This window comes from Monodelphis domestica, chromosome 1, assembly GCF_027887165.1.
Source record: "Monodelphis domestica isolate mMonDom1 chromosome 1, mMonDom1.pri, whole genome shotgun sequence".
Classification (NCBI taxonomy): Eukaryota; Metazoa; Chordata; class Mammalia; order Didelphimorphia; family Didelphidae; genus Monodelphis; species Monodelphis domestica.
In genome coordinates, this window is record NC_077227.1 from 350,358,616 (window position 1) to 350,381,529 (window position 22,914).

General features: G+C 37.2%; 1 protein-coding gene across 14 annotated transcripts in view; it reads left to right on the forward strand.

Annotated features, from left to right (window-relative positions):
* The first annotated feature begins 772 nt into the window (after positions 1 to 772).
* The window catches only part of TCOF1 (treacle ribosome biogenesis factor 1), a 98,176-nt gene continuing 76,034 nt past the window's right edge, over positions 773 to 22,914 (forward strand). For 11 of the 14 annotated variants that reach the window (XM_056811461.1, XM_056811468.1, XM_056811467.1 and 8 more), the window contains exons 1-2: positions 790 to 1,022; positions 20,387 to 20,442. In XM_056811461.1, coding sequence (XP_056667439.1) covers positions 915 to 1,022; positions 20,387 to 20,442 — 164 coding nt within the window. In that variant the 5' untranslated portion in view covers positions 790 to 914. Of the gene's footprint in view, positions 1,023 to 20,386; positions 20,443 to 22,914 lie in introns of all 14 variants that reach the window. The other 3 variants (XM_056811460.1, XM_056811464.1, XM_056811472.1) reach the window with 2 other exon arrangements.

The window sequence follows — 22,914 nt, forward strand, 5'->3', positions numbered from 1 at the left end:
CAGTGGTACTTAACACAGGTGTTAAGCATTGCTCATATTTTTTGGACTTTGACAATGTATTGATCGGCTGTGAGGTTTTGTTCTGGTTTTCTCTAAAAAATATTATTTATTATAGAATGGGGGGGGAGGGGGGCTAAGTGTTGAAGTGGATAGAGCTCCGAACTTTGAATTTTCTAAGTTCAAATCTGCCCTCAGACACTTCCTAGCTGTGGGACCCTGACCAAGTCATTGAACCCTTTTTCCTCATCTGTAAACCAATCTGGAGAAGGAAATAACCAACTACTCCAGTGTATTTGCCAAGAAAACCCCAAATGGCACCACAGAGAGTCAGACACTAGAAACAGCAGAACAATTCAGGGTGGTTCTCTTGAAGGAGGAAGGATAATTGGGATAACTACGATGATGAATGAAGAGATAGCAATAAAAAAAAATTCAGTCAATAAACATTTATTGAATACCTTCTAAGAGCCAATCAATAAACATTTAGTAAGCACCTTAAAGTACCAATCGCTGTGGCTAAGCACTGGGGATGCAGAAAAAAGCAAAAGAGAGCGCCCCAGCCTTCAAAGAGCTTACACTCTACTCATTCTACGATTCTAGATAGAGCGCCACGGCCACAAGACCCCTGCCTCTGCAGAGACGTACCCCATCTTCTATCTTGCCTGGTGGAGCGCTCCCAGCCGCCGCGTGAAGGGACTCGAGAAAAACTACATTTCCCAGAACAACCTGAGGCCAAAATGGGGCCTAAGACTCTCAGGAAGTCGGAAGTGGTGGAGCGAGGGCTAAGGGCGTAGGGGCGTGGACGGGGAGGAAAAGTTGTGCGCGCGAGCCTCCGGAGCCGGCCTGCGCAGATCTTTCTGTCCGCGTGCGTTCCTGGCCCCGACGGCAGCCGCTGCTGTTCAACCTCTGGAGACATGACTGAAGCCAAAAAGCGGAGGGAACTACTCCCTCTTATCCATCATCATCTGGTGCAAGCGGGCTACGTGAGGGCGGCGCGGGAGGTGAAGCTGCAGAGCGGCCAGGTGAGGGAGGGAGAGGAAAACGGAGAGAGGGAGGGAGTGCCCCCAGCGAGTCCTTTCCAGCCCCCGACCCCTGCGGTGCCCAATGGAGCTTCCAGGAGAGGCTGGTAATCATGAGGGAGCTGGAACGTGAGAGCTTTGTCCATCATGCTGACCTGAGGGTTTGTCCATCTATCGCTCTCTCTGTCTTACACATACACAGACACATACCTAGACACATTAACACACACCTCCCTAGCCATGTTGCACGCCTGTACACGCTTGAAGGACCTGAAGTCCTCTTTGCCGGGTTCTTTCTGCCCCAGAAAACTTAAGATTAGCGCTAGGCTCAGCCCTAGAACAAATGCTGATGCCTGGATGTCTTCAGATGCTTGCTAAGCAGAAGATGGCAGAGGGATAGCCTGTGAGGAGACAGTTGGATAGCCTAGGTGAAGAGGAAGAGGGAAATCTTGAAGGATTGGCTGGTAATTGCAGCTAAGCAAGGGATGGTAACCCTGCCCAATATATATGGGATAAGCTCCAATCTGAACTCTTTCATTTATAGCATCAGATAGTGGTGGCCTCACTCTGATATGCTGGGGGAAGGCAGGAAGGTTGTAACCTGGGGATATATGTGTGTAGGGTGTGGGGGTGGGGGAGAGATTGGACATGTGCTGCTAGATGGATAGCAGATCTCCATTGTCACTGAAGGTTGATGGAGGGAGAGGAAGGGGGGGGGGGAAGGCCACCTCAGGAGCTGGGAAAAGCTGGATCCTAGCCCCTGAAGAGAAAAGGAAGTATGTGTGTGTTGGGCCTGGGTAATGGACTAGATTTTTCATGTGGTTTTTGGCTAACACTAAGGATCCCCTTGTCCCAAAACCCCAAACCTGTCTGCTTTCTCCTACTCTATCCCTTGCCGCCCATAAATCAATACACTAGACTTTTCTATCAAAAAAAATTTTTTTTTGGCTCTTCCTACTTGACTATGTGGATCACTTCCAAGTTTGGACTAAGAGGCAGCATGACATGGACTGAGAACCAGAAGCACCTGGCTTCAAATCTCAACACTGCTACCATACTTAGTGTATGACTATGGGTAAATTACTAAACTTTTTTTAGATCTCAGTTTTATTGTTCAATCATTTCAAGACTCTTGTGACCAGATTTTGGGTTTTCTTGACAAAGATACTGGAGTGGTTTGCCATTTCCTTCTTCAGGTCATTTTACAGATAAGGAAACTGAAGCCAACAGGGTTAAGTGACTTGCCCAGTGTCTCACAACTACTGTCTGAGGCTGAATTTGAATTCTTGACTCCAGGCCTGACACACTGTTAACTTGTAAATAATACTGAACTACCAAAGTAGTCAGAAAAACCACTCTTTAATCAGGAGTAGGGATAGGTCCATATTTGACTGCCACATAGAGCCCTGTGCCAAAATACCACACCGGGCCCACACCCTGGGGACTCTGGGAACCGTATCCCACTAAATGCCAGCTCTGATGCCAACTCCGCCCTGGGAGAAAACACTGAGCTAAGTGCTGACACACTTGGGAGAACCAACCGCTCTAGATGGACAACTCCCCAAAAAGGGATAGAACTTGGGGGTCCTTAAACCCTCTGGATTTAGTACCATAGGTACTAAAACCATGCAGAGACAAACTACAATCAGGTTGCAGCCTCTTGGCAGCCAGCAGCTAAGGTATTGGGAGTGGTCAGCTGTAGCAAATCTAAGGCTAGGGTGGAACTCTAGGAGCTGGGCTCCTAAGAGAACTTTAACATAACAAGGGAAGCTTCTAACACAAGTAAAAGGCACTTAACATTTTACTATGTCCACAGAATCCCACCCAAGCTAGGGTTCCCAAACAGTTTTAGGTCTTTAGTTCAAACTAAAACAAGTATGCCTTGCACTAGCGTTTCTCAAAGGGCAGGGGTAAACTGAGGCATCCAGATTTCCTGTTTACTTGTGTGACTTCCTCTCGGAGGACTTCCTCTCGGGCCTTTTATGTAAAAGGAAGATTTAGACTAGAAAGCCCCAGTAAGTAACCAAGGTCTCATTTCCTTTGTACCTCCAAATTCCTTTTCAGCAGGTTAAGGCTGTAGAATCTTGTTCTTTTAGGATGTTTTAGCCAGAAAGGGCATTTATAGAGATTTTCTAATCTTATCCTAGAGGGGAAAACTAAACCCCAGAGAAAAAGAGCAGATTTAGAACTAGAACCCAGGTCTCCTTTACAAGGCACTTCATATGCACTATCTTACATGGTCTTCACAGCAGCCCTTGAGGTAGGTGTTACAGGTATTAGTTTTATTTCACACCTGCATTGAAGTTGTTACTTGCCCTGGTCACCCAAAATGTCAGATATGGGACTTCACTCAGTTCTTCCTGACTTTTAAGTCCATGAAGCTACCCACTACTCCATGCCATTTGGATTCCTTGTTAGTATTGAACTTCAACCTAAATTCATTCCTAGGGGAAATTTTTCCAGTTAGCCACATCTCACCCTTATTCCCCTCACCATCTCTGCCCATCCCTTTAGAGACTTTCCTCCTCATGCCACCAAGAAAGTAAATGCCTTGAGAGCAGGAACAGTTTCTTTTCTTTCTTTTCTGCCTTGGTATATCCTGGCCCTGGGACAATACCTGATACTTAACAGTTGCTTAATAAATGCTGGTTGTTTGTCCTTCTGGTTTCTAAGAGGACCAGTGACAACATCATCCTTTAAATAAATCCTTACTGAATGATTGAATTGTTCCTGCTTCTGAAACTGCTTACAACCATGCCCCTGTAACTTCCTTTGCTTCAAATCCCTACAGCTCTGTTTGAGTGGGATGTCCTAAGCTTTCTTCTTTTTTCCTTCTTTACCTATTGAGTTCTTACTCAGCTATCAGTGATCTTCCTAATCTCATTATCCCTCCCATTCTATAAACTTCCAGGGGTTCCCTGTAGACTCCAGGATCAAATATAAAATCCCATATTATTGTATTCTGGTTTCTAATCCATTATGCTATTTGCTTCTGCTTATGGGTATTTTTATGGGAGAGCCTCATTCCAATCACAGTTATGATTATTATGTATTTCCTGCTGTCTTATATTCTATATTTATCTTTTCTCTTAATATTCTGACCCTTCTCAAGTCTGTTTTGCTTCTGATCACTGCCTACATTAATCCACCTTTCCTTTTAAACCCCTCCCCCCACCCACACATACACCATATCTCTTATCTCCTTCCCCTCCTATTTCCCTATTAAGTGAGTTATATTTCTGTAATAAAAAATAAAAATTATAATGGCAAGCTACATAAATATAGATAGAAAAACTGTTCAATATAGGTTCAAAACTGTTCTGATACTTTTGATAGATGTAATCAAATGTATCCTCAATGATGAAGTGAAGCTCAAATGTGAACTTCCCTTCAGGGCCAGGCGCAAGGACACTAAAGAGACTCTTATAAAAATAAAATATTTGTTGAAATATATAAGGATAAAGAAGAGATCTAATTCTAAGGGATTCTAAATCCACCCAAATAAACTCCCTGGTTCTGCAAGGAACCACTTCTCCTGTGTTTCACAGGCTATACTATTCCTCCCTGTTCTGACTAACCCAAATTTATGCTATCTAAATAAAAACTACCTCTATTATCTTTATGATTCTTAACTTCGCCTTCAAATTATAAAATAGCAAAGGCTAGTTGGTTGAGTCTCAACAAGAATCAAGTTAGGACTCTGAGCCTTAACAGACTCAAGTCCCAACCAAAGACCAGGTTTTTCTTTGGTCTTCTCAGAGTTTAATCAATCTATATAAACCTCAATAGATGGACAATAGTGTTTCCCACATTGGGAAAGGAAAACACTAACCTCCTCTTTCCCTCAGACAGAGAGAGAGGCAAAGATGTTACCTCCTCCATCCCTGAGAGAGAGTCTCTGAAAGAGTGCCTTTGCCAACTGCCAGAGACTAACTCAATTGCCAGAGAGAGTAGTTGACACAGAAAAATGGTTATAACTATCAACATCTGAAATCAACATGCTCTCTCAGCTCTGCTTCAAACTCCAGTTCTTTCTCAAGCCAGCCACATTACTTCTTATTTCTAAACTAATGAAACAATACTTATTTTCTAATATCATCCTTACAATTTCCCCTTTTCAAGCATATGGAGAGATAAAAAAATCTCTCCCGCATGCTTGCTATTCTATGTAATTCTAAAGCTATAACTCACCTCATTATTATATTTCCTAAAAATAGTCTTAATCTTATGTTTATCTTATTCTTATTGCTATATTTTATCTATGTTAACCTGTACTATGGATATAAATGAAAGAGAAGAAAATTTCAATGAAAACATATTTGCAAAAATTCAAGTACATACAATTACAGAAATTCAAAATGCAAAATACAAAATGCAAACTTTTGAAAAATTTTTGAAACAATAAAATACAGTTGCAAACTAACTTATGTTTTACAAAAAACTAAAGTCTATCTAAAATAACAATGCACAATTCATGCAAACTTCATTTTATAAATCCTATTTGAATAATTGAAATGAAACTTTTTACTATGCTAAGACCTTATTCTGTTATTAATACATAAAACCAAAACTAACTACATTAAAACTCAAAATCAACTCATTATACAAATAAAATAAAATTTTTTAATAATTTAACTATATATACATCTATATGAATATACAGATCTGTACAATTTCTACGTCTACGTATGTGTTGTGTATAAACTATTTACATGTTGCAGGAGGAAAATAAAATTCACCCCTTAAGATAGTCTAAGAAAAACTAAAAGATTTTCTTTAGAAAGATATGTATGCCTTCTTGATTTTATCTCTTAGGAACACATAAAGTCTTTCTGTGAGCTAAGATTTTATTATTTTAATGTGTACAATTATTATTTTCCCAAGGTGATTTATCTGTATTTATTTATTTCTGTGGATACTCATCACCTGGTTATGATGTTGCAGTTTGTGAGAAATGTGTCCTATATGTGTATGTTATTTTGTAGTGAATACTTACTAAATTTTTAAAGTTACCTCCTCTGCTACTGTCTTCTGTCTTTGTGTTGTTACTATGTAGTGTTTGTTTGCAACTATAGTGAAAGTGTGTAGTGTTAGAATGGCACAAAAATCTTACAGTTCATGTCCATAATCAGTCTGTGTTCCTTTTCTCTATGTTGATTTGGTTTTTCAATGTCTTTATTACAGTTCAATTATCCTTTATGCTGTCATTTATGTTTCTTTTATGTTTTCTTCTCCATTGTCTTGATCTTGATTGCTATCTTCATTTCATTCTTCTTTTTCTTCTTCTACTGATATCTTTTTGACTGCAGCCGTGTTGTCTGATGCAATCTCTTCTGCTGCTGCTTTTTTCACATGTGAGCAATGCAGCCACATTTCTTTCTCTAATACACTTAATACTTAAAGTTTTTTTTTTATGTAAACTGAATTCCCAGGTTTTATTGTATGGAGTTCATAATCTAATAGACACCTGTCACACCCACAACTTCTATTGAACCCACTGCTTTGCACTCCTCGGGATTTCTGCAACACAGATTTGGCAGCACCTGTGTCTTAGAGACAATCATACACTTGTGTTCCTATTTTTAGGGTTACATTGGTTTCTGTGCTATTTTCTGGAGAATGGACAGGTATCACAGGAGCTAACACGCTAGGATCAGGAAAACTCAACACTTGTTACTGTTCCTCATTCTCTTACTTCTTCATTGATTCCTCCTGCACTAATTTCCCACATTTTTAAAATGTCTGTCATTTTCATTAGTTTTTATTCCATTGTTCATACTTCCTAGTCCATTTTCTCCATATATTATATTTTTAACTTCACAGGCCTTAGCACACATTCATAATGAAGTTGTACCTTTTTGCATATCAAGTTCTTGGGGATTCCCACCAGCTACTTAGGAATATTTTGGATGCATACCTGCTTTGATATATTCTTGCATGGTATTCAGGTCTGCAGCTTATTATGAATTATGGTAGCATCCAGTATCAAAATAATATGGATAGTTTGGTCTCCCATACTGGAATGCATTATTAAACCCATAATTTCTATGTCCATTTTGCCTGAATCCATTAAAGCAATTAAATCTATTGCCTCAGTTTCCCCTGAAGCTTTGTCCAAAGAATTGTCCCCTAAATCTGCACACTCTCATGAGATGACCAGGTCTCTTACAAAGAAAACATCTTAGGGTTTGTCTGCATTGTCTGGGGTTGTAGTTACTTCTGGGTTGTCTATAAGTCCTTAGTTCAGCTACAGTTTTTTCCTGCATTTTATTGGATTTCAGTTTTTGTTTAAGCTCTCTGATTTCTTTGGTTAAGTTATTAATTATATTGGTTTTCTCTTCTGATTGCCTATTTTTCTCATCTTGGAAAACATAGTTAGCAATTCTCCTAATTTCATCAAGACCCATTCCAAACCAATTTGGACAGTTACCTTGAAAATAATTTTGAACCACAGGGCATACATTTTTTACAAACTGCCTGCAAATGTGATTTACGTTTTCATCTGTTAAAGTTGCTAACCCAATCCATTTTTCTGCACAGTCAATAATTCTATGGAGGAAAGTGGAGGGAGTCTTTCCCACTTTCTGCTTTAGGCGCTCGAATTTAGACCAGATTCCTGGGTGTCTGGAATTTTGCCTCATAGTTTCAGTTATTGCTTCCCTGGCTGTAGTTAAATCTCTGTACCCCGAAAAAGAGTTATATTCCCAATCAGGATCCTGAGTTGGCCAGTCAGCAATTTGGGGGTTATTATTAATGTCCTGTATAATCTACTGTTTCTCCCTTTTTGTTAATAACTCATCCATAAGGATGTCAAAGTCCAAATAAGAAGGATTGTAAAGCTTAACTAAGCACTTGAACTGTTTTACAACTGCCATAGGTTCTTCTTCATATGATGGAATATTTTTCTTAAAACTGTCTATATCAACTTGTGTAAACTTTTTGTGGCACATGAGAGTCACTATACCATGTTCTAAGGACACTATAGGTACCTCCCTTTAAGGGAGCATATGAGCTGGTTTCCTTTCTAATGCTTCAGTTTCCATTTCTAATTTAGTTGGATTATCTGATTTAGTTGTACCTTCTAGTTTAGTTGCTTTGTGTTCTTTAGTTTCTGCCATTGTCCCATTAGCTTTAAGTAATTCCTCATATTGAGTTTGCATTCTATGTAGTTTAGTCATGTGAATGTTAAAAACTATAAATGCCAAAACTGTAAAGGTTTTGGGCAAACTATAAAGATAATTTTAGTATTTTGACTTAAAATCTAAAATAAGTGGTTGCCATGGGAAATTCCCAAATATGAAAATACCCAAGTCAGTTGGGATTTATGGAGATTTTAATTAATATAAATGAAGGAATTAAGGGAAGGAGAGACAGACAGACAGACAGACAGACAGGCCTGAGCCTAAGGGAGAGCAAGTCTGTCTTTATCACTCACTACAAGATCATCTCCAAGAAGGGTTCTTTCGCTCTGAACTGAAATCCTCTCCAAACTGAATTCAATTGCAAAGTCAATTCAAAAAAGTCCCTCACTTCAACTCTGAACCCCAACTACTAAATTACCTTTTTACCCCTTCCTTTTAAAGAAATTTTCTCTCATGTCACCTCCCCTAAATTTTCATGTCTATTAATCACAGTAGACGCTTTTCCCCAGGACTGCCCATTCTTAGTTCTCATCTTCTTTGGTTCTCATCTTCTCTGGTTAGATTAAATCCTCTGAGTACTTCACACCTCTTTTGTTAAGCTTGCCTTTTATAAGTTGCCTGACCTTTTAGGTACTAATTTAACCTTTATAGGTACTTAGCACCCTTTTGTATTAGATCTAAAAATAGACCTAGCTTAAGGTTTTGGCTTTACTATAAGTATGAGTTGGGGACTTTCATTGTTCAATCAGGAGTTTTCTCTTTATCTTCCTCTAAGGCACTGTCTTGAGTAGGGTGGAGTAATTTCAAAAGTTCCCAATACTTTCCTGATTAAGTATCTTCATTGTTAAAAATGGAGAATAGCGTAATCAAATCTTCTAAAGTAGAGTCTGAGTAGTTTTAAGATTCACAGTCTCTAGAGAGTTCACTTTTAACATTAGACCACTCTTTGCAGTAGCTTGCTTGATACTTGCTTTTAAATGTTTAAACACAACTGCCAAAGATTTGATCATCATGTAAAAGCACATGATAAACAATAGTAGCACAGGGACATAAGAGATTAGTTGTATGCATGTCAATGAGAATAATGGCATTAGAAAGTCATAGGCAAGTACATTTTCTATATATTCTGGTACAATAGTGAAAATGAGAGAAGTCATATCTAACAAAGAAAATCCCATGGTGATTTTATATGGCTAATTCACCAGGTTTTCTGAGAGTATAGATTCTTTATATCAAGTTGACTGGGAGATGGATTTTGTAGCCCCCTAGAGTTCAACTCACTGTTACCACAGCTCACAGTAAAACTGTCAGCTCCAGCTGCTTCCCCAGACCCCCTGCTGAGATAACAGTTCCAACTGCCCAAACTGATGATTGGACCCTTAAAATCAGACACTTAGTTCTTTGTCCTATTTAGCTCATCAAACTGTAAAAATAAATGATGATGATGAGCTACATAAAATAACATATTTAGATGGAAAAACTGTTCAATGTAGGTTCAAAACTGTTCTGATACTTTTGATAGATGTAATCAAATGTATCCTCAATGATGAAGTGAAGCTCAAATGTGAACTTCCCTTCAGGGCCAGGCGCAAGGACACTAAAGAGACTCTTATAAAAATAAATTATTTGTTGAAATATATAAGGATAAAGAAGAGATCTAATTCTAAGGGATTCTAAATCCACCCAAATAAACTCCCTGGTTCTGCAAGGAACCACTTCTCCTGTGTTTCACAGGCTATACTATTCCTCCCTGTTCTGACTAACCCAAATTTATGCTATCTAAATAAAAACTACCTCTATTATCTTTATGATTCTTAACTTCGCCTTCAAATTATAAAATAGCAAAGGCTAGTTGGTTGAGTCTCAACAAGAATCAAGTTAGGACTCTGAGCCTTAACAGACTCAAGTCCCAACCAAAGACCAGGTTTTTCTTTGGTCTTCTCAGAGTTTAATCAATCTATATAAACCTCAATAGATGGACAATAGTGTTTCCCACATTGGGAAAGGAAAACACTAACCTCCTTCAGGTCTTTCCCTCAGACAGAGAGAGAGGCAAAGATGTTACCTCCTCCATCCCTGAGAGAGAGTCTCTGAAAGAGTGCCTCTGCCAACTGCCAGAGACTAACTCAATTGCCAGAGAGAGTAGTTGACACAGAAAAATGGTTATAACTATCAACATCTGAAATCAACATGCTCTCTCAGCTCTGCTTCAAACTCCAGTTCCTTCTCAAGCCAGCCACATTACTTCTTATTTCTAAACTAATGAAACAATACTTATTTTCTAATATCATCCTTACAGTACCCAAGTGAGTATATAGAAATATTTTTCCCTCTGAGTCAATTCCCATGGGGGTGAGGTTCAAGCATTGCCTGCCAACCACCATTTGCCCCTTCACTGTAGAAATTCTTCCTTGCATGCCTCTTTTATGTGAGAAAATTTTCCCCATTCTACCTTTCCCTTTCCATTTCTCCCAATGCATTCATTTTTCTCACTTCTTAATTTTTTGAAGGGAGAAATCATCCCAGGGTAATCAACTCATACTCATGCCTTCTGTCTATGTAGACTTCTAACTGCTCTAATAATAACAAAGTTTTTAGGAATTACATGTTTCATCTTCCTGTATAATAAAATAAGCAGTTTAACTCCCTTATGATTACTCTTTCGTGTTTGCTTTTTTTTGTCTTTTTCCAGTCTTCTGCTTGAATGTCAAGTTTTCTTTTCAAGCTGGTCTTTTCGTCAGGAATATTTGAAAGTCTTTTGTTTCACTAAATACTCAATTTTTTCTCCTAAAGAATTATACTCAGTTTTGCTGGGTAGGTAATCTTGGTTGTTATCTTAGCTCCTTTGCCTTCCAGAATATTATACTCCAAATCTTATACTCCTTTAAGGTGGAAGCTGCTAAATCTTGTGTGATCCTGCCTGTGGTTCCACAGTGTTTGAATTGTTTCTTTCTGGCTACTTGTAATCTTTTATTGTTGGCCTGGGAGCTCTGAAATTTGGATATAATATTCCTAGGAGTTTTCACTTTGGGATCTCATTCCGGTAGTGATTGGTGGGTTCTTTCAGTTTCTATTTGACCCTCTGGATATAAAATAATCAGAGCAGTCTTCCTTTATAATTTCTTGAAATATGATGTCTAAGCTCTTTTTTTGATCATGGCTTTCAGGTAATCCAGTAATTCTTTAATTATCTCTCCTCGATCTGTTTTACAGGTCAGTTGTTTTCTCTGACAAGATATTTCACATTTTCTCTCTTTCTTCTTTCTTTCTTTCTTTCTTTCTTTCTTTCTTTCTTTCTTTCTTTCTTTCTTTCTTTCTTTCTTTCTTTCTTTCTTTCTTTCTTTCTTTCTTTCTTTCTTTCTTTCTTTCTTTCTTCCTTCCTTCCTTCCTTCCTTCCTTCCTTCCTTCCTTCCTTCCTTTCTTTCTTCCTTCCTTTTTCATTCTTTTGGCTTTGTTTTATTGTTTCTTGATGTCTCGTGGAACCATTAGTTTTCACTTGCTCAATTCTAATTTTGAAAGAATTAGTTTTTTTTTTTTAAATATATTTTATTTGATCATTTCCAAGCATTATTCGTTAAAGACATAGATCATTTTCTTTTCCTCCCCCCCACCCCCCATAGCCGACGCGTAAGTCCACTGGGCATTAGATGTTTTCTTGATTTGAACCCATTGCTTTGTTGATAGTATTTGCATTAGAGTGTTCATTTAGAGTCTATCCTCTGTCATGTCCCCTCAACCTCTGTATTCAGGCAGTTGCTTTTTCTCGGTGTTTCCACTCCCATAGTTTATCCTTTGCTTATGAATGGTGTTTTTTTCTCCTGGATCCCTGCAAGTTGTTCAGGGACATTACACCACTACTAATGGAGAAGTCCATTACGTTCGATTATACCACAGTGTATTAGTCTCTGTGTACAATGTTCTTCTGGTTCTGCTCCTCTCGCTCTGCATCACTTCCTGGAGGTTGTTCCAGTGTCCATGGAACTTCTCCACTTTATTATTCCTTTTAGCACAATAGTACTCCATCACCAACATATACCACAGTTTGTTCAGCCATTCCCCAATTGATGGGCATCCCCTCGTTTTCCAGTTTTGGGCCACCACAAAGAGCGCAGCTATGAATATTTTTGTACAAGTCTTTGTGTCCATTATCTCTTTGGGGTACAGACCCAGCAGTGCTATGGCTGGGTCAAAGGGTAGATATTCTTTTGTCGCCCTTAGGGCATAGTTCCAAATTGCCCTCCAGAATGGTTGGATCAGTTCACAACTCCACCAGCAATGAATTAATGTCCCTACTTTGCCACATCCCCTCCAGCATTCATTACTTTCCTTTGCTGTTATGTTAGCCAATCTGCTAGGTGTGAGGTGATACCTCAGAGTTGTTTTGATTTGCATCTCTCTGATTATAAGAGATTTAGAACACTTCTTCATGTGCTTGTTAATAGTTTTGATTTCTTTATCTGAGAACTGCCTATCCATTTCCCTTGCCCATTTATCAATTGGAGAATGGCTTGATTTTTTGTACAATTGTTTTAGCTCATTATAAATATGAGTAATTAAACCTTTGTCAGAGGTTTCTATGAAGATTTTTTCCCAATTTGTTGTTTCCCTTCTGATTTTAGTTATATTGGTTTTGTTTGTACAAAAGCTTTTTAGTTTGATGTAGTCAAAATTATTTATTTTACATTTTGTGATTCTTTCTATATCTTGCTTGGTTTTAAAGCCTTTCCCCTCCCAAAGGTCTGACATGTATACTATTCTGTGTTTACCCAATTTACTTATGGTTTCCTTCTTTATGTTTAAGTCACTCACCCATTTTGAATTTATCTTGGTGTAGGGTGTGAGGTGTTGATCTATTCCTAGTCTCTCCCACACTGTCTTCCAATTTTCCCAGCAGTTTTTATCGAATAGTGGATTTTTGTCCCAAAAGCTGGGATCTTTGGGTTTATCGTATACTGTCTTGCTGAGGTCGCTTTCCCCCAGTCTATTCCACTGATCTTCCTTTCTGTTTCTAAGCCAGTACCAAATTGTTTTGATGACTGCTGCTTTGTAATATAGTTTTAGGTCAGGGACTGCAAGGCCCCCATCATATGTGTTTTTTTTTCATTATTTCCCTGGATATCCTTGATCTTTTGTTCTTCCAAATGAACTTTGTTATGGTTTTTTCTAAATCAGTGAAGAAGTATTTTGGTAGTTCAATGGGTATGGCACTAAATAGATAAATAAGTTTGGGTAGGATGGTCATTTTTATTATATTGGCTCGTCCTATCCATGAGCAGTTAATGTTTTTCCATTTGTTCAAGTCTAGTTTTAGTTGTGTGGCGAGTGTTTTGTAGTTGTGTTCATATAGTTCCTGTGTTTGTCTTGGGAGGTAGATTCCTAGGTATTTTATTTTGTCTAAGGTGATTTTGAATGGGATTTCTCTTTCTAGTTCTTGCTGCTGAGCTGTGTTGGAGATATATAGAAAAGCTGATGATTTATGTGGGTTTATTTTGTATCCTGCAACTTTGCTAAAGTTGTTGATTATTTCAATTAGCTTTTTGGTTGAATCTCTAGGATTCTTTAAGTAGACCATCATGTCATCCGCAAAGAGTGATAACTTGGTCTCCTCCTTGCCTATTTTGATGCCTTCAATTCCTTTATCTTCTCTAATTGCTACTGCTAGTGTTTCTAGTACAATGTCAAATAGTAGAGGTGATAATGGGCATCCTTGTTTCACTCCTGATCTTATTGGGAATGCATCTAGTTTTTTTTTTTTGTTTTGTTTTTTGTTTTTTTTTTAATATATTTTATTTGATCATTTCCAAGCATTATTCGTTAAAGACATAAATCATTTTCTTTTCCTCCCCCCCACCCCCCATAGCCGACGCGTAAGTCCACTGGGCATTAGATGTTTTCTTGATTTGAACCCATTGCTTTGTTGATAGTATTTGCATTAGAGTGTTCATTTAAAGTCTATCCTCTGTCATGTCCCCTCAACCTCTGTATTCAGGCAGTTGCTTTTTCTCGGTGTTTCCACTCCCATAGTTTATCCTTTGCTTATGAATGGTGTTTTTTTTTCTCCTGGATCCCTGAAAGTTGTTCAGGGACATTACACCGCCCCTAATGGAGAAGTCCATTACGTTCGATTATACCACAGTGTATTAGTCTCTGTGTACAATGTTCTCCTGGTTCTGCTCCTCTCGCTCTGCATCACTTCCTGGAGGTTGTTCCAGTCTCCATGGAACTTCTCCACTTTATTATTCCTTTGAGCACAATAGTATTCCATCACCAACATATACCACAGTTTGTTCAGCCATTCCCCAATTGATGGGCATCCCCTCGTTTTCCAGTTTTGGGCCACCACAAAGAGCGCAGCTATGAATATTTTTGTACAAGTCTTTGTGTCCATTATCTCTTTGGGGTACAGACCCAGCAGTGCTATGGCTGGGTCAAAGGGTAGATATTCTTTTGTCGCCCTTTGGGCATAGTTCCAAATTGCCCTCCAAAATGGTTGGATCAGTTCACAACTCCACCAGCAATGAATTAATGTCCCTACTTTGCCACATCCCCTCCAGCATTCATTACTTTCCTTTGCTGTTATGTTAGCCAATCTGCTAGGTGTGAGGTGATACCTCAGAGTTGTTTTGATTTGCATCTCTCTGATTATAAGAGATGTAGAACATTTCTTCATGTGCTTGTTAATAGTTTTGATTTCTTTATCTGAGAACTGCCTATCCATGTCCCTTGCCCATTTATCAATTGGAGAATGGCTTGATTTTTTGTACAATTGATTTAGCTCATTATAAATATGAGTAATTAAACCTTTGTCAGAGGTTTCTATGAAGATTTTTTCCCAATTTGTTGTTTCCCTTCTGATTTTAGTTATATTGGTTTTGTTTGTACAAAAGCTTTTTAGTTTGATGTAGTCAAAATTATTTATTTTACATTTTGTGATTCTTTCTATATCTTGCTTGGTTTTAAAGCCTTTCCCCTCCCAAAGGTCTGACATGTATACTATTCTGTATTTACCCAATTTACTTATGGTTTCCTTCTTTATGTTTAAGTCACTCACCCATTTTGAATTTATCTTGGTGTAGGGTGTGAGGTGTTGATCTATTCCTAGTCTCTCCCACACTGTCCTCCAATTTTCCCAGCAGTTTTTATCGAATAGTGGATTTTTGTCCCAAAAGCTGGGATCTTTGGGTTTATCGTATACTGTCTTGCTGAGGTCGTTTTCCCCCAGTCTATTCCACTGATCTTCCTTTCTGTTTCTTAGCCAGTACCAAATTGTTTTGATGACTGCTGCTTTGTAATATAGTTTTAGGTCAGGGACTGCAAGGCCCCCATCATATGTGTTTTTTTTCATTAATTCCCTGGATATCCTTGATCTTTTGTTCTTCCAAATGAACTTTGTTATGGTTTTTTCTAAATCAGTGAAGAAGTATTTTGGTAGTTCAATGGGTATGGCACTAAATAGATAAATAAGTTTGGGTAGGATGGTCATTTTTATTATATTGGCTCGTCCTATCCATGAGCAGTTAATGTTTTTCCATTTGTTCAAGTCTAGTTTTAGTTGTGTGGCGAGTGTTTTGTAGTTGTGTTCATATAGTTCCTGTGTTTGTCTTGGGAGGTAGATTCCTAGGTATTTTATTTTGTCTAAGGTGATTTTGAATGGGATTTCTCTTTCTAGTTCTTGCTGCTGAGCTGTGTTGGAGATATATAGAAAAGCTGATGATTTATGTGGGTTTATTTTGTATCCTGCAACTTTGCTAAAGTTGTTGATTATTTCAATTAGCTTTTTGGTTGAATCTCTAGGATTCTTTAAGTAGACCATCATGTCATCCGCAAAGAGTGATAACTTGGTCTCCTCCTTGCCTATTTTGATGCCTTCAATTCCTTTATCTTCTCTAATTGCTACTGCTAGTGTTTCTAGTACAATGTCAAATAGTAGAGGTGATAATGGGCATCCTTGTTTCACTCCTGATCTTATTGGGAATGCATCTAGTTTATCCCCATTGCAGATGATATTAGCTGTTGGTTTTAGATATATACTGTTTATTATTTTTAGGAATGACCCTTCTATTCCTATGCTTTCTAGTGTTTTTAATAGGAATGGGTGTTGTATTTTATCAAAGGCTTTTTCTGCATCTATTGAGATAATCATGTGGTTCTTGCTAGTTTGCTTGTTGATGTGGTCAATTATGTGGATGGTTTTCCTAATGTTGAACCAGCCCTGCATCCCTGGTATGAATCCTACTTGATCATGGTGAATGATCCTTCTGATCACTTGCTGGAGTCTTTTTGCTAGTATCCTATTTAAGATTTTTGCATCTATATTCATTAGGGAGATTGGCCTATAGTTTTCTTTCTCTGTTTTTGACCTGCCTGGTTTTGGAATCAGTACCATGTTTGTGTCGTAAAAGGAGTTTGGTAGAACTCCCTCTTTGCTTATTATGTCAAATAGTTTGTATAGTATTGGGATTAACTGTTCTCTGAATGTTTGATAGAATTCACAGGTGAATCCATCAGGCCCTGGGGATTTTTTCTTAGGAAGTTCTTTGATGGCTTGATGGATTTCAATTTCTGATATGGGATTATTTAAGAATTCTATTTCCTCTTCTGTTAGTCTAGGCAGTTTGTATTTTTGTATATATTCATCCATTTCTCCTAAATTGGTGTATTTATTGCCATATAATTGGGCAAAGTAATTTCTAATGATTGCCTTAATTTCCTCCTCATTGGAGGTGCTGTCCCCCTTTTCAGCTTTAATGCTGTGAATTTGCTTTTCTTCCTTCCTTTTTTTAATTAGATTGACCAGTACTTTGTCTATTTTGTTTGTTTTTTCAAAGTACCAGCTTCTTGTCTTATTTATTAAATCAATAGTTCTATCACTTTCGATTTTATTAATTTCTCCCTTAATTTTTAGGATTTCTAATTTGGTTTTCTGCTGGGGGTTTTTAATTTGATCTCTTTCGAGTTTTTTCAATTGCGTTTCCAATTGATTGATCTCTGCTCTCCCTTGTTTGTTAATATAAGCATTCAGGGATATGAATTTGCCTCTGATTACCGCTTTGGCTGCATCCCAAAAGGTTTGAAAGGATGTTTCGCCATTGTCATAAGAATTAGTTTTTTCAATGAGCTTTTGTACCTCTTTTTTCCATTTAACCAGTTCTGCTTCTTAGGAAGTTCTTTTTTTTTTTTCAGTAAATTTTTGTGGCTCTTTTACCATTAGACCAATTCTGGTTTTTAAGGTGTTATTTTTTTCAATCTATATTTTTGTGCCTCTTTTACCAAGCTGTTAATTTTCTTTTCATAATTTTTCTTGCATCTTTCTCATTTCCCTTTCCCAAATTTTCTGCTACTACTATTATATCTTTAGCTTTTCTGAGAATTCTTGTTAGGGTTGGGTCCATTTAGCAATTTTCTTTGAAATGTTGCTTATGCTGTTTCCACATTTCTGTCTTCATATTTTATGACTTACACAGGATTTCTGTGAAATCCAAATTAAATCAGATGTATCATTTTAGAGCACTATATAAATTTCAGATTTTGTCTGAGTTGTCTTAAAATATTTTTACTTGGATTTTTCCTTTTGAATTGGTTTCAAGAAAATGATGGGGAATGTCCATTGACCCTGTATTCTTTTTTGCTTACCTTTTATGCAACAGGACCTGCTTTTATATTTGCATAGTTTGTCTTTCCTACTTAAATTCTTAAAGGCTAATTTCCATCCAAACCTAGCTATTATATCCAATTCTTACTCCCTTTCAATGTCTATCTTTCAGGGTAGCCTCAAGTTGGAAGAATCATAGATTAGAAGGAACCATAAAGGTCATCAGGTGATATCCTGGCTGATACATGAGTTGTAAGAGTGTGGATATGTAAGGAAAGAAAAAGGTCTGGGAACAAATCTTCTGAGAACAATGGCTTGAATATGTTTGCAGGGGATACAAAATCAGTGGATCTGCAGACATTCCCAGTTTGGTCTGAGACTCTAAGCATCAGTATCAACTTGGTTTAATAGGCAAAACAAAGAACATAGCTACTTGTTTACAGTTTTCATCCAAAGAGGAACCTAATTACTTGTTTATAGTTTTCATTCCAAAGATGGTGATTACCAAAACTAAGAATTACATCAAAAACAAAGGAAAAAATATCCCCAAAAGTGGTGCCCCTGTTCCTATGGTAGTTTTGCAGTCTGCAGTTGGTTTCTTAATAGTTGCTATGATTGTCTTACAACAGAAGACTGATTACTATATAATCACACTGATATGCTTCTTTATAATAAATGATTAACATAATACTCTACTTATATGATTCTATTTGATCTAAATTCAAATGGCTAGCTTATCATTATTCTTAAATGCTATAGTTTGCTCAGCTATTCAATTTACTAATAGCTGTGACTATTTCTCACTATTAAATTAGCATTTTCAGCTTAGCAAGCATAAATATTAAAATTAATATTCAATACTCCAAGTATCATATTTAATAGTATTTATTAAACATTTAATTTGAAGCATAGGAAAAGTAAAAAAGCTAGAGCAACCATAAAAGTTCCAAGCCTCCACATGGAACAGCCAGAGAGCCCAGCCACGCAAACCAGAACTCAAAACTCCAACCATGTCATGACACATATACATGAAAAGGAAAAGGGAATTGTGGGAAATGTAGTCTGAGGGTTCAAGATTCTAATTAATACGTATCTCCCTGTGATCCTTTGGGAGACCAATCTCCCTAATGGATCATGAAAACATAACTAACTTATAACTTTAACTAGAGGTATATACAAATATTACAGTTTTTAAAGGGAAATTACAATAATTTGGGGATAAGAGAAAAATAAAAGTTAAAAAAAAACAATATTAGGTGCATTGACAAAAACCAATTAGGGAGCAGTCCCCTTTGGCATAAGAGTGTACATTCAAAACAAAAGCATGTCAACCCTCCATAGTTCAAATTCACATCACAAAGTTCACTCTGGATCTTCTGGTGCAGCATGTGGTCTCTGCAGGCATCTTCATGGTGCCTTTTCCAAAAAGTTCGACTTCTGGATTATGGGAGGTAGTCTATTGTTCTAAATTAGGCTCAAATTCAAATCAAAGTTCACAACAATAACATGGATTCCCCCTCCCAGGTGAATAATTAATACATTCCCCCGAGGGGGATATAGGGGTACTACTTAATACACAAGTCTTACTCATGAATTAATAACAATTCCATATCAATGATCAATCTTATTTAAGATGTTTTTCTTAAAGATCCGGTTCCTTTCACTTATATTTTTCCATAATACCCAAGCCATTATTTTTAGCTCAGATCTCAGTATAAAAGAGTGGTTACTTTTCTCTTTCCCCTCTATAGGTACATGTAAATAGAATTTTGTACCCTTGAACTACATTTCCCAGAATCCCTTTCCTCTTTCTTCCCCACGTTAAATCCTTATGTATTATACATAAAAGTTTCGGTAACTGCCCCCTTTCTCTCTTACTCTTCATGATCAGGGCAGACTACTCTTTACTCAGGGTATCACTTTCCTCTACTTCAAGTTATTATTAATAAATCTTATAAAAATGTAATACTTGGAGTTATTATATATTAGTTTTAAATATTACAGGTGCTATAGTACTAATGAATTCTAGGAAGCATCCATTCCTTTTTTTTTTCCTGGTTCTGTTCTGCCCTTTCTCATTACAATAAGACCTTGTTTTACATAAACTCAGCACACACAAATACAGGTGTACACAACTGACCATTGAAAAAAATAAGGGTACAAATACATAAAATGAAAAATTTTAATACACTAAATCTATACCATTTTCCCAGGCAGCATAAAATCCTACCACAGTTCACCCAATCACCCTGCTCATTCTCCCTCTGAGGGGCATTAGTGAGTCATTACATTGTTTTTCACCAAGCATCAGTTCCCACATTGGCTTTGCCCAGAGTTCTCACTTATAACAAGTTGTGTCTAAGTCAAAGTAGTGCTTCTTTTGTTTAATGCTATTTAATTATTAATAATGACCCCAAAGTAAAAAAAAGTACTAATACTGCTGATAAGCCTATGAAAAATCATAAAGTACCTAGGTATGTTTATGTAAGAAATATTTATTAAATAATGGAGTTCACTATTATACATGATTTTCAACTTATATATGAAGGGTCTTGGAAGATATTGGGTTGTATAAAATGAGGTCCTGCTGTATATGCAGTTAGAGTAAACCTTTTTCTTCAATTCCTCCACAGAAAACTTTCCCAGCACAACCAGTAACCCTTCTGGACATCTATACACACTGGCAACAGTAAGTCTACACACTGGAACTCCCAACTTGGACAAGGTTGAAGATAATAGGATTTCAGATCTGGAACGTACTGGGGTCCTCCTCAGGAAACTGTAAGATGTACATACACCCAAGTAGGACAGATTAGACTTGGTAGGTAGTGGGGTCTCTTCCCCACTCCCCCCCATGGAAAAGCAAATATGCTTACTTCTGGAAGGGTAGGGTAGATGTGGAGACAGGCAGAGGATGACTATAAACCAAGGGGTTATCAATCAGCCCAGACTTAACTTAACCTTCACAGGAAAGAGTTGGACTATTAAGAATGAGGAAGGAACATTGGCTTTTAAATGATTAAAGAAGGGCTATCTTTACAAAATTTTGACTGTATGGCCTTTCTTGGTTCTGGTAAGATAAAGAGTCTTAAATTAGGTTAGTTGTGTTCTCTTTGAATAATCAGAAGGAACCATTGACCCTAGATTATATGATCCATCTGTCAATCAAGCATCATTTATTAAGTGCTTTCTATCTGCTAGTGCTTACTTCTGGAAGGGTAAGTACCCTGGAGGTACAAAAAGAGTCAAGGAGCTTATATGTTGGTTTAAAAACACTAAGATGTATTAACCTTGGATTTTTTTTTCTGTTTTGTAGTATGTTAAAAGAATAAATAAAAACAAAAAAGATGCCAATAATAATGTTTTTTAAAATATATATCATTGATTTGGGAGAATATAGAGTTAAGAAGAAAGAAGAGGAACACTGAAGGCAAGGGTATATAGATAACTTTTTCTAGGAACTTGACTAAGCATAGCTTGTGGGGTCAGCAGGGGAAAGTGAGAGTTTTTAGGATGGGAGAAATCTAGTTATGCTTAAAGGCAGAAGGAAGAAAGAAATTAAAGATCAGGGAGGAAGAGATTTGGGAGCCAAGCTTTTAGTAGAGAAAGGAAAGGATAGGATAGAGGACATAAGTAGAAACGGTGGCCTTGGTAGAGAGGAAGGTCACTTCATACTTTCATTCACCGGATACTTCAGGCAAAGGAGGAGAAGGGGGATAAATTATGTCAAGGAATTTTGAGATGTAGAATGGGAATGAGTAAATTGCTTCAGGGTTGGGGGTTTTTTAAAAATAAGTATAAATATGTGTAATAATAAATATAAAAATGTTTTAGTGGCATTTTTTATTTTTATATCACCTATATTTTCCAGGATAACCTTACTCTACCTCCTACTAATAGACAACCATTCTTTATGATAAAGACCAGAAAAAAAGAAGGGGGGGGGAGTCTCATAAAACTAACCAGTATATTGGAGAGAAAAAAAAAGATTGATGTTATATGTAATAATTACTACTATGGGCCCCTCTTCTGTAAAGGGGGTGGAAAGTTGTTTTATCTTTTCTTTGGGGGCCAAATTTGATCATTATGATTTTATTCACTTTCATTTTTTTGGTTGTTATTCTTATTGTTTCCTTTCATAGTCATAGTATAAATTGAGAATTTAGGTCCTTTACTTAGGGGGTTAGTGCAAAAGTCTTGAGAAGAGCTTTGTGACAGTTACCTACCCATGAAATGTCATTTAGGGAAGAGGCAAAGGATTGCCTTGGGGCATTGAGGGCTCAGTTAAGATTAGATAATAGAAATTTATAGTGGCATATTCATGTGACTTCCAGCATCAATGAGAAACATTTGACAAAGAGTAGAGAAGGTGGACAGTTGGGCATGAACCAAGACTAAGGTTGACAAGGAATGATAGGACAAGAATACATATAGAATTCAGGGGTGGGTAGAAGTTAGCATCTAGTTGAACTCATTATGGGATCAAGATTGGGAAGGGAGAACAGTGAAGTTAGAAAAAGAATGATAGTCCAGAAAGAACACTAAGAGATAGGGTGAACTAGAGGTCACAGTAAGACTGAAGATAATAATGATAAATAATAATAAATTATGTATAATTAAATTATTTAAATGATCACATATTAATATATTATATTTATATAGATATTTAACTATAAAACATAGCTAATATTTATATAATACTATGTATATCAGGTACTATGCTGTGCTTTATAATTATCTTATTTGACCCTCATAAAAATCCTGGGAGATGGATGCTATTATTATCACAATTTTATAAATGAAGAAACAAAGGCAAACAGAAGTTAAATAGTTTGCCCAGGATCACCCAACTAGAAAGGGTCTGAGGTGGGATTTTTGAACTCAGGTCTTTCTGTCTCCAGGCTCAGCCCTTTTATTCACTAGGCTTAGTTATATCTCTTGAGCAAGACACAAGGAAAGATGGGAGGATAAATGGAGGAATTTCAGAGTTCTTGATCATGGAAATAGAATGCTATGAGTTACCTTCCATGTGTCTGGTATGTACCTGGTTATTTATCTGATATCTTCCCTGATAGAATGTGAGCTCCTTGGTAGTGGTGCTTTTGTCTTTCTTTGTATCCACCTTGTTTAGCACAATGCCTGACAGATAGTAGTGAGCCTT